Source organism: Morchella sextelata (genome assembly GCF_020137385.1).
Source record: "Morchella sextelata strain SCLS chromosome Unknown scls_2, whole genome shotgun sequence".
NCBI lineage: Eukaryota > Fungi > Ascomycota > Pezizomycetes > Pezizales > Morchellaceae > Morchella > Morchella sextelata.
In genome coordinates, this window is record NW_025408617.1 from 1,624,061 (window position 1) to 1,636,850 (window position 12,790).

General features: G+C 46.0%; 4 protein-coding genes across 4 annotated transcripts; 2 read left to right on the top strand and 2 right to left on the bottom strand.

The window, feature by feature from the left end:
- H6S33_005681 (uncharacterized protein) lies at positions 1-951 on the top strand (the record flags this gene model as incomplete). Its single annotated transcript, XM_044837053.1, has 1 exon — positions 1-951. One exon carries the CDS (start codon positions 1-3, stop codon positions 949-951), a length of 951 nt encoding a protein of 316 aa, XP_044698990.1.
- Positions 952-3,996: 3,045 nt separating this feature from the next.
- H6S33_005682 (uncharacterized protein) lies at positions 3,997-4,267 on the top strand (the record flags this gene model as incomplete). Its single annotated transcript, XM_044837054.1, has 1 exon — positions 3,997-4,267. A coding segment is annotated over one exon (271 nt), but the record flags the coding sequence as incomplete, so codon positions are not given.
- A 4,206-nt stretch (positions 4,268-8,473) lies between these two features.
- On the bottom strand, positions 8,474-9,169 carry H6S33_005683 (uncharacterized protein; the record flags this gene model as incomplete). The annotated part of the gene is made up of 1 exon (XM_044837055.1): positions 8,474-9,169. The coding sequence occupies one exon, from the start codon at positions 9,167-9,169 to the stop codon at positions 8,474-8,476; it is 696 nt and encodes a 231-aa protein (XP_044698992.1).
- A 1,810-nt stretch (positions 9,170-10,979) lies between these two features.
- Positions 10,980-12,177, bottom strand: H6S33_005684 (uncharacterized protein; the record flags this gene model as incomplete). The annotated part of the gene is made up of 3 exons (XM_044837056.1): positions 10,980-11,140; positions 11,214-11,694; positions 11,746-12,177. The coding sequence occupies 3 exons, from the start codon at positions 12,175-12,177 to the stop codon at positions 10,980-10,982; spliced, it is 1,074 nt and encodes a 357-aa protein (XP_044698993.1).
- Between the last annotated feature and the right edge of the window lie 613 nt (positions 12,178-12,790).

A 12,790-nucleotide genomic window follows, 5' to 3' on the forward strand; every position in this document is an offset into this window, starting at 1 on the left:
ATGCTCGCTATCCACTTCCCAACCTCACCCATCGTTGAGTCGCACTCACCCTCACCCTTCTCATTCCCCTCATCACCTGCCCACCACCACCAGCAGCAGACATTCTCACCACTGTCATTCGCTCCTCTGCCACTCCAGAAGAAGCCCGCTGCCCGACCAAAGCTCTCGCTCAAGATCACTGCGGCAGACACCCGAACATTCGGCTCAAAGTCGTCATCTGCTCTCAAGGCACCCCTCACAGCTGGTCCCTTGAGCCCCAACGCCCTCGCCACCATGCGAAACACCCAGATGAATGCCCGCCGTCCCACCAGCGAGGTTCCCCAGCTTTCAATGCCAGCTGTCCAGTCATTTTCATCTTCTTCATCCTCTTCTTCAGATGAGTGCAGCACTCCAGTAGATGATGACATGCACTCAGAGATGAAGGAAAAGAGCCGAAAGCGCCGCTTCCAGCGTGCATCTCACTCATCTCGTGATCTCTTGGTCAGGACTTCTCACCCACTTGCTCCTTCAGCCATCCCGCATAACATCGAGTTGCCAGCGCCCCAGCCGTCAAAGCGGGCCACTAACCCCTCGGCTCGCCGTGTGCACTTTGCTGAGGGCCACATTGTCATCCCTGCCGTTTCAGTGCTTGTCACCGAGACATATGATAGTGCGGATGAGAGCTCCAGCGATGATTCATCGGACTCTGAGGCCGAGGAGGCACCAGTAAGAACTGTGATGGAGCAGATGGTCGAGATCAACAAGCTAAAGAGCAAGGTTGAGGCGATGGATATGATGATGCAGACACCCAATGCGGGCGCTGGCGAGAAGGAGGAGAAGGTTGGCGGCGAGTGCAGCAGCTGGATGTTCAGGCTTGGGAAGATTGAGTACGACGAGATCTCGAAGCAGGAGGCATCGGAGCAGTGTTCGACGCCTGTCGGGTTCGGATTCGGGTCCGGGATTAAGTTTTGATTTTTGGGAGGACACGGGAAAAGGAAAAATTTGTTTTGGGGGGAGGGGGGGGGGCGTTTGATTTCAGCTGGAGGGGTTGCTGGATGGGGGCTGTACTATAATGGACCATTATGATACTGGACTGGTGGGGGCTGGATTGGGCTTTTTCTTTTATTCAATTCTTTTGTATATCTTATTTTCCTTTCTCGCACTAACTATTCTTTCATCTTTACGATGGCTTTTCTTTTGTTTTGGCTTTTTTTTTTTTTTTTTTTTTTTACTATTGGGTTTTCGGGAGGGGTTTGGTTTTTTTATTATACGAACTGGTATTCTTCTTTTTTTGCACATTTTTCACAAAACCACCCTATACTTTACTTTCTTCTTTTGTCTTATTACTACTACTACTTCTACTACCTTTACTACAAACTACTTCATTAGTTAGTACTGCTACTACCAATTATCAAAAAAACTACCTCGACTGGTACTTTTTTTTTTTGGCTATCATCTTACTGGTCTTCCATTCCGTTCGCTTGCTTGATCGTGTGATATGTACTATGCCGTGAATCCGTTCGTTCGCTTCCTTCCTTACTCTTCGGGCGCTTAGTTACAATTGGTGGCTTGCCTTTTCTTTCTTACTTTGCCCTTTGCCTTGCCCTTGACCCCTCACGCGGATTACTTTTTTAACCGCTTTTCTCGTATTTCTGCGCTGAGCAAACATATGTAGTTTTTCCCACAAGATATCAATATTATATACACATCCTATATAATCATAATCTATCTGCTGTATCTAATAACTAACCCAGCCAACTAGACTATTAGCGATGACAATAAATAGCAATACCCCCATCCAAACCACCAGCTGCACGGCGAACCAGCGGGTATGTAGCTGGTGCATAGTCTACCCCCCCCCCCCCCCCCCCCCCCCTTACTCTACCTGATCCTCTACTCTACCCCCTCTACATATCTCTACTCCACCTCTACATCGACTCTACTCTGCGTTCAGCCGGGGGTGAGGGAAGGGTGGTGGGCGGATAAAATCAAGTAAATTGCATAGCCCCATTAATAGATTTTTTTTTTCTTCTTCTTCCGTAGTGGGAGTGGGTACCACAACCCCCTTTTTCGGTTTGGCCGTTGTGGTTACGTGTTACATGCCTTTCTACTTGTGGTGTTTAGTGAGCCTGTGTAGCTATGTAGAGGGAGAGGGAGAGGGGAATGTGTAGGTTTAGGTTTCGGGGGATACGTGAGCGGGCGGACTTCGGGATCTACTTTTGGGTGTGTACGTACGGGAACGGTATTGTGTCGTATTTTTGTGCACTGCTACTGGTACTGGTACTAATCGGTGGACGATAACTACATGAATTAGGTAGAGTACTGGTTTTGTTTCTGGCGGGCACATACCGTACTGTGTGTGTATCCGTATCTTACTCGGAGTTGCAGTAGGTACAGTACCGGCCGGTGTTGTTTCTAGCGTTTGAGTTTGGCCGTAATTGTTAATAGGCGGAAATAATTAATGCAGAATACTCTACTACGCTACATTTGTCACTCGGTATCGTGGACTAACTCGATTTTCTAATATTTGAGTTTCCAACTTACCGACTAACTCACTCGCTCGCTAGCTAGCGCACAGGCCCAGAGGTAATCCAAATCATTGATCATAGGGTTAGGTTAATTTCCCCCACCCAGTTCAGTCCCAGATCCAGCAAAAGAAAAAAGTAAAAAGAACTCTCCGACTCCCAAATACTCTTCTTACCTGTCCTCTTTTTTCTCCGGGGAGCCGAAAGGAAGAAAGTGCCGTTGTCGCCCTACGTATCTTCAGGGACCCCCGTTTTTCTCATCATGTAGGTATGAATATGTATGTATGTATGGCGCCGGCCGTAGAGTACCGGCATAACCTATAGCTCTTAGACTCTATATACAGATAGGTAATTATTAGTAGGATCACGATCTTCAAGAAGCTCTTTGATGTTCATCCCACGTTTTCTAGATACCCAGGAAACAGATCCCCATAATTGCAATTAAGCGGGACAGGTAGCCTGTGTGCCCTACCTACTCTACTCTAGGTACATGTATCTCCACAAACATAATCAAGACAAGAAATTTAACGGCATGCAAAAACACCCACAGGTACCCCGCACTTTCTGTCTCTGTTTAATTCCTCCTACATAGAGTGTCTAGGCTCGCTTCACTCTGGCCCCGGTACACTCTACTGAGTACTCTAGAGTTACTAGCTCTCCAAATTTACAAATTGCCGATTGGGCTGGCTGCTAGTAGCTGGGCATTGGGGGAAGGATGGGAGGGATGGGATGGGACGGCATCTTGTTGGTCGTTGGAATCTAAACTAGCCAGCCGGCCAATCGAATCGATCAGAGAGGGCTCACTAGCTAGAAAGGGGGGGAGGTTAAACTTGTTGGAGGTTATTGTTGGTTCCGTCTCGCACAGGGTGCAGCAGCAGAAGCAGCAAAAAAAAAAAAAAAAAAAAAAACGAGTCGTTGGCAATTATCTATGGAGGTAATTGGTGGGGTTAATTTGTTCAGGGTTTCTATTTCTATTTTACATATGATCATGATGGTGGTGGGTTTCTAGATCGTCCCTCACGCGGACACAAGGGAAAAAGAATTTGGGGGTCAATATAAAAGTAAAACCCTACCTATCCTTGAGGTACTGGCCAACATCTCAATTGAATCAAAACCAATTCAATCAATCGGTTTTTACAGACCTACATGGTAAGTGACGTACCGTTCGTAGTGGGGGCCGGGATGAGATATTATCGATACCAACGTACGTGCGCATACCCAATTCTGCGATAGAATAGTAGAGCAGATCAGAGAATATCAGGCTATCCGCGGTTTACCCACATCCACCTCTCCATTGTCGTCTTCGGGACATTCGATTCTCGTACGAAAACCCACAAACCCGCAATTGAACGAATGACAGGTAGGCGAGCAGGGCTACAGATCTCGGCGCCTAACCGTCTTACTGATCCTCCTTTAATTCCGCGAAATAACCCTAACCCACCCTTATATGATGCCCATCACATGAGGCTCCACCAAGCAAGCAAACATTCACATGTCGAGCGCCGCGGCGTTGGAGAGTGTGCATCGAGCCCCAGCCAATCGAGGTTATTCCTCTCTGGCAGCATGCTGTCCCTTGCGTGAGAGCTACTTCAGCCGGGTTGTGGTGGCTCAGCAGCACTGCAGGCGGTGCAAAGCAGGAACAAACGTAGCCACAGGCCAGTTACAGGGACCAGGAACAGATCCTGCGGTGGCGGTGGCACGCTCGGAGGAAAAAAAAAACGTCATGTACCCTAGATACCTGGTAGCACCCGGTGCGGTGATGGGTAGGTGGACGTGTTTCTTTTTCTCCCTCGGTGGCACTTCTCGGCGATGGAATATTCTAAATATTCTCTCAACAGGCTGGTGGGGATCGGCAGAGATCTACACGCATGTCTAGCAACAAATGCGAAATAGTTACCGTATGTACATGCAAAAGTCCTTGCCTACTTTATACAGAGTATCATGTTCACCGTGGAACATATATTGAAGGGACGTTGCAAACACGGCGACATGAGTATGCAACGAAATGTTTATCGAGATCTGGGTTTGTGACGTCAGGGCAGATCTTTTACATGAACCCTGCATCGGTGATAATGCAGATCAGTTTGTAAGGCTTCGAGCGAGAGTTGCTTGATATGATCTGCACCCTGACCTTGCTTTGCCTAGCTGGGGTTGTGGTAATGTATTGGAAGAAGAACGTAGAGTAGTCGGCGGTTATGACTGGAACGGGCGTGTTTTTAAGAATAGATGAGTATGTGCGAGCCTAATCATGATTCTCATGAGTTTTAATTTCCAAAGTTAGAACCTCGCGCGCTTCCAAGACTATAGCTGACTCATGGCAACCGGATCACCTCTTGCCTTGTGTCGAAAAGGTTGGTATATGTTATCTCAGCTGTAAGTTATATATCTGCAGTGCTCATTCTCGGCGGGTGCGGTTGTTTGGTCCGGGTCAATGAATACCAGTAATTTTTAGCGGGTTTAACAAGGGAGAATACTTTGTCAACTATTCGTCTCATGTGACCGAGTGATATCGTATGATTCCATCGTTATTGTATTTACTACAAACCATTCCCATGCGAGCCCCACGATATCTACAATTTTGATATCGAGGCCAAACAGCATTTGAGGGTATCGTATAGAACACCCAAGTATCCACAGCTTCCAAGCCCCAGGATAATGACTTTAGGCCCGCTCTGCTAAGGCGTTCAGTGAAAACAGGCCCACGACCATTTACTGAACGCCTAAGTAGTCCGTTCAGGAAGGTCGATCATTCAGTCGGAAAATATTTCTTGGCAGACAAGCGCACGGAGATAGATCTCCTATGGATGCCAGTTCTCTTGGGGATATTGTAACTTCCTAAATAAATAAATTGCATACCGATAAAGAATTTCTTTTTCTTTTGTTTAATTCAGATAATATTTCATTACTCATACTGCATACTCAAATCATGTTTCTGAAACCCTTTATTAAAGGTACATAGTATAATATATGAGATATGTGCCCGGAAATATCGCTAGAAGATTCGCCGATATGGCTTCACGGTTTTCAATTGAACGCCCATTAGGATCTGTATGAGTTGATATAAAACCAATCAAAATTTGGAATTTCCTAAATGGTGTGGGAGATTCCTTAAATTTCGATGTATAAGCCATTCTTTTATATACCGTGATGCTCGCGGGGACTAGATTCAGGTGTATCGAATTCTTGACGAACCAGTAGGTAGGTGATGGACATTGTATTATACCAAAACCTTCTTGACTATTATGAGGCCGATGCAGCCGTATAGTTGGTTATGTGAGAAGTCTCATACTATGGTCACCCCTTCCAGGAATTTAAGGCACAACATTACTTGGTAGACCGGGCTTTGTCTGTTGTATTCATAGATATCCAACCTTCTAATCGTATAGAATAGAGAAACCTTGGCTTATTCGGTTTCCTCTTCGAAGCTTCTTTGATGCCATTTCCGACCAGACGATCCTGCTTGAAAGGCCCCCCTCGAGGCCCCCCTAACGTTGGGAATTGTTCAATTATACCTCATGGGGTTAAGAGCTTAAGCCCCCGGTCATTAGATAAGTATATCACTGTAGACTCTTTCGAGGAAAAGGCAGCGTAAATGCAAAAAGGATAGGCCGAGATAGTACGAAAGTTTTGAAAGCAATTGTTCTCTGCCTTCCTAAATCATGAGGTAAAGCTTACCGGCATCCTCCCAATCTTGCTAGACTTTTTCCAACTTGTCACCGTTTTTGAGAAAATTGGTGGTAGTGGTGGTGGTTGGGTGGAGGAAATTCGAAACGTTGGATGGTACTGGTGGTGCATGAAGTTTCGAAGGAGGAACTGATCATGAAAAAAGACGTACTAGGATGATGGCGGAGAAAGGAAGGACTGCATTAATATCGCATACCAGAATGACTGGCACGGCCCTAGATAGAAGAGATGTTTGTCCCCAATTATTGAGGTGTCAAGATAGATGGTGTTCTTTAGCTATAGTAGGAGGTCGGGTCGATATCCATCTACGTATCAGTAATGGGACCCGCTCTTAGTTACCCGCTCCTACACCACTACGTGACGTAGATCTAGATGTCTTCCTATACCGCGGGGTATAATTAAAAGACAACTTAGGTTCGGGATATTCTAGTATTTTCTCAGAGAGATGGGATCTCACCAAATTCATTTACTACACCTAACGATCCGGACTACCACCTATCTGGTGCGTGATTCCAACCTCTAATACGTGCAGTACACAGTACCGTTATACCGTACATAAAGTTATTATAGGTAGCTAATACTGACGTTAACCTTGCTGCTCAGGACAGGCTTGGAAATATTGCAGCGCACTATACCCGCGAATACTGGCTACCCACGAACATGACCGTGATCATGGTATCAAAAGATACCAACACATACTCCCATCCACTGAACCGGAAGATGCCAAATAGCTAGGACTACGTATCTAGTTCAGTTTGTGGATAGCTAGTGTTCCTTATTTGCTGCACAGGCGTGTTAAGACCCTCGTGCATGGGTTTCTCTTATCCCCAGAATTACATATGGCCTCTCAAGAACGTTGGATTATGGCCTCGTCTCGCCTGTTGGATATACAGTTCAAGAGGCGCGAATATGAAGACGAGTGATAGTACATGATTATCTCATCCCTGTGCGATGGACAAAATGCATCCACAAGGGAAATCAGTTGTAACATCATCAAGATTTAGATTTAGATATGACTATCTGGTCTATACTTCCCGTATGATCGATGTGGTCCAAGAAGCCGCCCCGGCGAGGTGATAATATTACCTCGTGATCGATAAACGTCGCTCTGGTGAGGCGTCTGTGACTTTTTTTTTTTTTTTTTTTTTTTTGGGGGGGGGGGGGGGGGGGGGACCATCGTGCGAACGGACGGCTTTTCAAGATGTTTGAGGCATCTCAGAGAGTATCAGCATAGACATAGCTGTGGGTCAGTAAAGGGTGAAACTCATAAAATGAAGTGTAAAGACCCTACCAATCTATTCTATAGATATATTTCAGTGTAGTTCTCCAAAGAGCTAGTCAATATTATCATGATATCTTCTTTGGCACCCAAATTTAGAGGTAGATCTATCGGGGTGAACCGGCAAGATAACTCGTGGACCATAGCGCCGGGGCTTCACCTACGTACATCATTCAGTAGGCCAGGTGTTCGGATAAATCATTATCTCCCTGCCTGAACCATTCTTTCTTTTCTTTTTGTGTTCTTCTCCCCATCTTTGCTCTTCTGTTTCAAGGCCGGCTATGGAAATTTGCTAATGATAATTAATGAATTATCAATCAATCAATCAATTAAATTTGCTAACATTGATGATTACCGAGTGATTTTTAATGACTAAAACGAACGCTAAACTTAAGCGACCACATAGAATTGGTGGAAACCTTAATCAATTAATCCCAATTACGGCTCTCTGTGAATAGTATATTATTTTGAATATTATTTTGAATACTAGAGTCAAGACTTCTATCACGTCGGCCGACTCTATTAGCAAATATTGGTAAGAATCTACTCATATTTCATATGGCAATAGGCTATGCAAGACTCATCATACGATACCGTAAAATCTGAGAAATTTCGTTGCGCTGCAGCAGGGATCTTTTACACCAAAACTTGCAGATTGACGTTAAAAGACTGCCTCTGATAGGTCTATATGCGCATTTATCCCTGCTGCAGCGCAACGAAATTTCTCAGATTTTACGGTAGTGATGATCAGAAAAAAAAGAGACATAAGAAGCTAATTAAATAGATAGTTAGCCGTACCAAGCTAACGTGTGTAGGAGTTCCAATTAAAAAAAAAAAAAAGGTCCTTGTTTCATACCCCCATATTCGAAAATAAATAAAAGCCCATGTAGTCATTAAAAACATAAGAAAGGAGAAAAGAAGGAAAGAAGGAAAAAAAGAGGAAGAAACGCTTGATAATCCAACATGCAACTTTAAGTTCTCACTTTTGTCCTTTGATCTCTCTGATTTACTGTTCCCACTCTTTTCCTTTCCCCTTCTTCTTCTTCCCAAACATTTCCCTGAATAACCCACCAAAGATCCTCTTCCAGATAGCAACCCCACCACCCAGCCCCTCCTTCCTCCCCTTCAATGTGGCGCTTCCAACCTTCTCGTCCAGCTTATCACCACCAATCTCCAACATTGTCTCAGGCGTTACCTCATGATTTCTCTTAAATAGGTGTCTTATTGCCTTACTGGTCTCCCTCGAGCACCTCAACTTGTCTTCCACCCCGATAATCGCATGGCATACGGCCCTAAGATCTGGAGTAGTCTTGTCGAAAATCTCCAGAAATATCGCGGCAGCTCTCTCAGGTGTTGTGTCCAATTCCTCGGATAACAGCCACGAATACTGTGTTACGAAGTCCTGCACAGTCATAGCCGCGGGGTCCCACCCCAGGCCGTGAAGGAGGGTTTCGAGGTATGCTTTTAGGGCGAATGCTGTTGCAGCCGTGGAAAGGATCTTTCCAGCGGGGTATTGATCTGCTGGGTGCATTGGTAGTGGGGTAGGCGGGGGGAGAAGGTCGCGGGCAATCGAACGACCGGTGGAACGACCCGTGGACCTGGAGGTGGGGGTGGAGAAAGGAGTGGCGAGCTGAGCATTGTGAATGGGGGTCATGCCCGCTGCTATGGCGGGGCCGGGGCCGCGGCGGCGTGGAGATGCCATTGTTGGTGATGAGTTGGATACTCGGTGCGTAAAGAGGTGTAGGTATAGGTATAGGGGTGGATTGAACGCGTCCCTTACTTTCTTCCCTTTCTAGAAGCTATAGGTATGTTTACTCAACAGGGGAACCGCGAGCTTCTTTGTGTAGCTACAAGCTAGCCAAAGTGTAGCCTTATATGCAAGTAGTCTGTGATGTCCAGTGTTAGCTCATCTGCAGTCATCTGTCTGTCGTCTGTAGCCGCCCGAGGAGCTGGAGACGGGAGCGCAGAAATCGAGGCATAAAATGTAACAAACCTCGACAAGAAAGACTCGTATGCTATATATAAACAGGTAGTAGAAGATGTGTGGCCGCAATTCGTCACTCGTAAGGGGGAAACGAAACGAAACAACACGATATAAAACTTCCTCCTTTGAATGAGCAACCTCAGCTTCGGGGTTGGGGGGTTGGGGGAAGTTAAGCAACACAAACAAGCTAAGGAGCGAGTATTATTGAGATAAAGCTACAGGACGGGCTACAAGGAGATAACTGGCCGGCCAACGAGAAAAAACCATGCGGGCTAGCTAGGTTGACAGCAGCAGCTCAGGGCCCGCATTATGGTTGGTGTGGAGCGTTGTGCTGGCTGCTCTTGGTGGCTGCAAGGGTGCGCAGAGGGTATTGCAATTTGCTGTGTTTTATATGATGAGCTTTTGAGACACAACAATTACAACAGTTGGTCAAAAACCGCAAAGCAGCTCATCGGCAACAGATAAAGAATGAAGGATATCCAATTCGACTGCTCTTTTTTTCTTTCTCCACAGACTCGCTTCTTCTCCTTGTCTCTCTGTCTACCATCTCTCCATCTTGCCTTTGTACCCATGGATCCCACTCAGAAACCCGACAAAAAGATTGGCGAGCAAGACGGGTTATCCCATCCTTGCAACGGGAACCTACCGCGCCCGGGATGAGTGGATACTGTGTAACACTGAGACTCACCCTACTGCGAATTGGGAGCAGCTCGCAATTCTAGTTATCGGGCTAATGTTCGATATTGACATAAGGCGCAAGCCAAGCGAGGTCCGCATCATCTAACATATCGTGGGCATCGATAACGATACCAATTTTCCTAAGCCAATGGTTGTAAACGGGGAATCAACTGATTGACTGGAACTTCAGCGATGTGCGCGGTAGTTCAGCTATGACGAGGCGGCCGGCCACGTCGTACGCATCCAGCTGTTCCACAGAAGTGCAGAGTTTGTAGAGATCTCTACACACTATTCTCCTCGGACTGCGATGGGAATTCAATTGCGCATTACCATGTAAATGAGTATTCGGCTGTGTCATAAAGGAGAAATAGGCACAAAAACTAGATGCGTTGCATTGATCACTGGCAAGAAATTCAATAACTGCTATCAATTTCCTGATATTGGGTCCTTGACTTATCAACACATTGTCATAGTCTATCACTCGACAACCGCTGTTCCCCTGCAGTCCTGTTAGCTTTCGTTTTGCGACCCCAACGAGCACTATCGACCACATAAAAACGGCCCAGCCCAAGAGCGATCATTAACGATAGTTCAGTTTTTATACCGATACAGCTGAGGTGAATTAACCTTGTGTCTACGGTCAGGAAGGGAGGCAGTCAAACGGAATAGGAAAAAAGGAACCGATCTTGTCACACCCGCCGAGTGAGGGTATATTGCAGTTTTCTAAGTACGCTAGCGACAACTTTAATTTGACCACATTCCTTCGATCATGCAACCACATTATTTTGTTAAGATACGCCTAAGGATATCGGAGTTACTGCTGGAGTTACATCAAACGGAATCCTGGCCATCAATTATATAGTATCTCTACCCCCAACTTTTCCACCACTACCGGTAGTACGGAAAGCGCATTCTGACTGTTAATTCCTTCAATCACCTCCCCCGAGAAATTTCCATAAGCCGCTATCGCCGCTGGATAACCTTTTGTAGAATTTCCGGACAGAAAGGGGTCTAGTTATCGCCATCTTTTAATCAGCCATGGAGCCAAAAAGAGGATTAGAAAGAAAGAAAGGCAATGGCCTACAATCAGTGCCCGTCATCAACCTCCCAGCAACTCCAAACTCATCCAGCGCCGCTAGTTGCGGTCTACTGACAGTACTAGCCGTATCAAAGAAATAACCTTTGAACTGGTCCAATACGTCTTCAGGTCGATAACCTCCAAAGGCAGGCTTCTCCACTGAGTATGCCACTCTCTCCGCTAGGAATGGGAGAACACCACCCCCATGAGAGAGTATCATGTTGATATATTGATATCGGGCCCGTGTCCCGGTAAGGAAGAGGTTCATAATGGCTCGCATGGTATCGAACGGGAATTCAATCAACGGGGGTGCATTTCCCAAAGAGACATCTTTCCAGCAGTTTGGTACAGTAGGATGTACAAAGGCAGTCAAGTTGCGGGCGCTTAGAAGGTCGAATATAGGGTCGAGGTTGGGGTCACCGAGGTAAACCCCGTCGTGGTTTGTGAAGAGGCCTACACCGGCGAAACCCAAAGTGTCCATACAATACTACAGCACGAATCAGCATATATTCTGACTTACAGTTGAAACTTTTATAACCTCAATCTCCTCCAACGCAGCCTCCACATTTGGTAGTGGTAAAACGCAAAACGCGCCAATTCTCCCCGGATACAGTTCCATCAGCTCAAAAAGATAATCGTTCAACCTTCTCGTCAAGTTCACCGCGGCGGGGTTTCCATGCAAGAATGCAACACCGGGTGCAGATAGGCTCAGTACTGAGTAATCTACTCCGTTTGTATCCATCGTTTCTATCTGTGCTTCGATGCTCCATTCAGGTATTATAGTTCCTTCTGACCAGACTTCCGTCCCATTGCGAATTTCGGCATTACCGCCGTTTATGAGGGCTTCCCGGTAGAAGTCGGGAATAAAGTGGGTATGAACATCAACACGAAAGTTAGAGGGGACATTAAAACGGGCAGTTGCAAGTGTTGAGAAGATGAGGAGGGAGGTAATGGTGAACATGGTGGACATGGTTAAAGATATAGAGTATCTCCGTGGCTGTAACTAAGAATAATATATATTCGACCCATACTTCTATATATTTGGGGGGAGAAAGAAAAGATATATACTTGGTTGTGCACCATGAGTCCATGACCACGATTCAGGCACCATTCGCCGCCGAGACTTCCAGTCCGATTGGGCAGGGCCACCTCCGGTCCGCATTAACTGAAGACACCTGGGTATTCCGCAATACGTCTAGTCTTAAATTTAGTAATTGTTGGTGACCATTATATAGGCTGCGTTTAGTAAGATAAGCGAAGAAGCAGCGCTCGGCAGGTATTATCCGATATTCATATGTAGCTAGCTGTATCCGTATGTAAATCATCCACATCTCAGCTGTGATAGAGCTTTCTCAACCCCACAACAAGGGTACCCAGGTCTTTTTAGTCGGTAGCTATCCGTAAAGAGGACAACTATGAATCATGAGCAACATACTTATCATTGACTATTACTTCTTTGTTATCGTACCAGACCGAGGCCGGGGTATTAAACAGCACACTCCTTTTGAGTTTCTATTGGTGGTCCAACCAGTACAGACTCGCCGAGCAAAGAAATAAGCCCAGAGGGAATTAGAGCCTTTAAT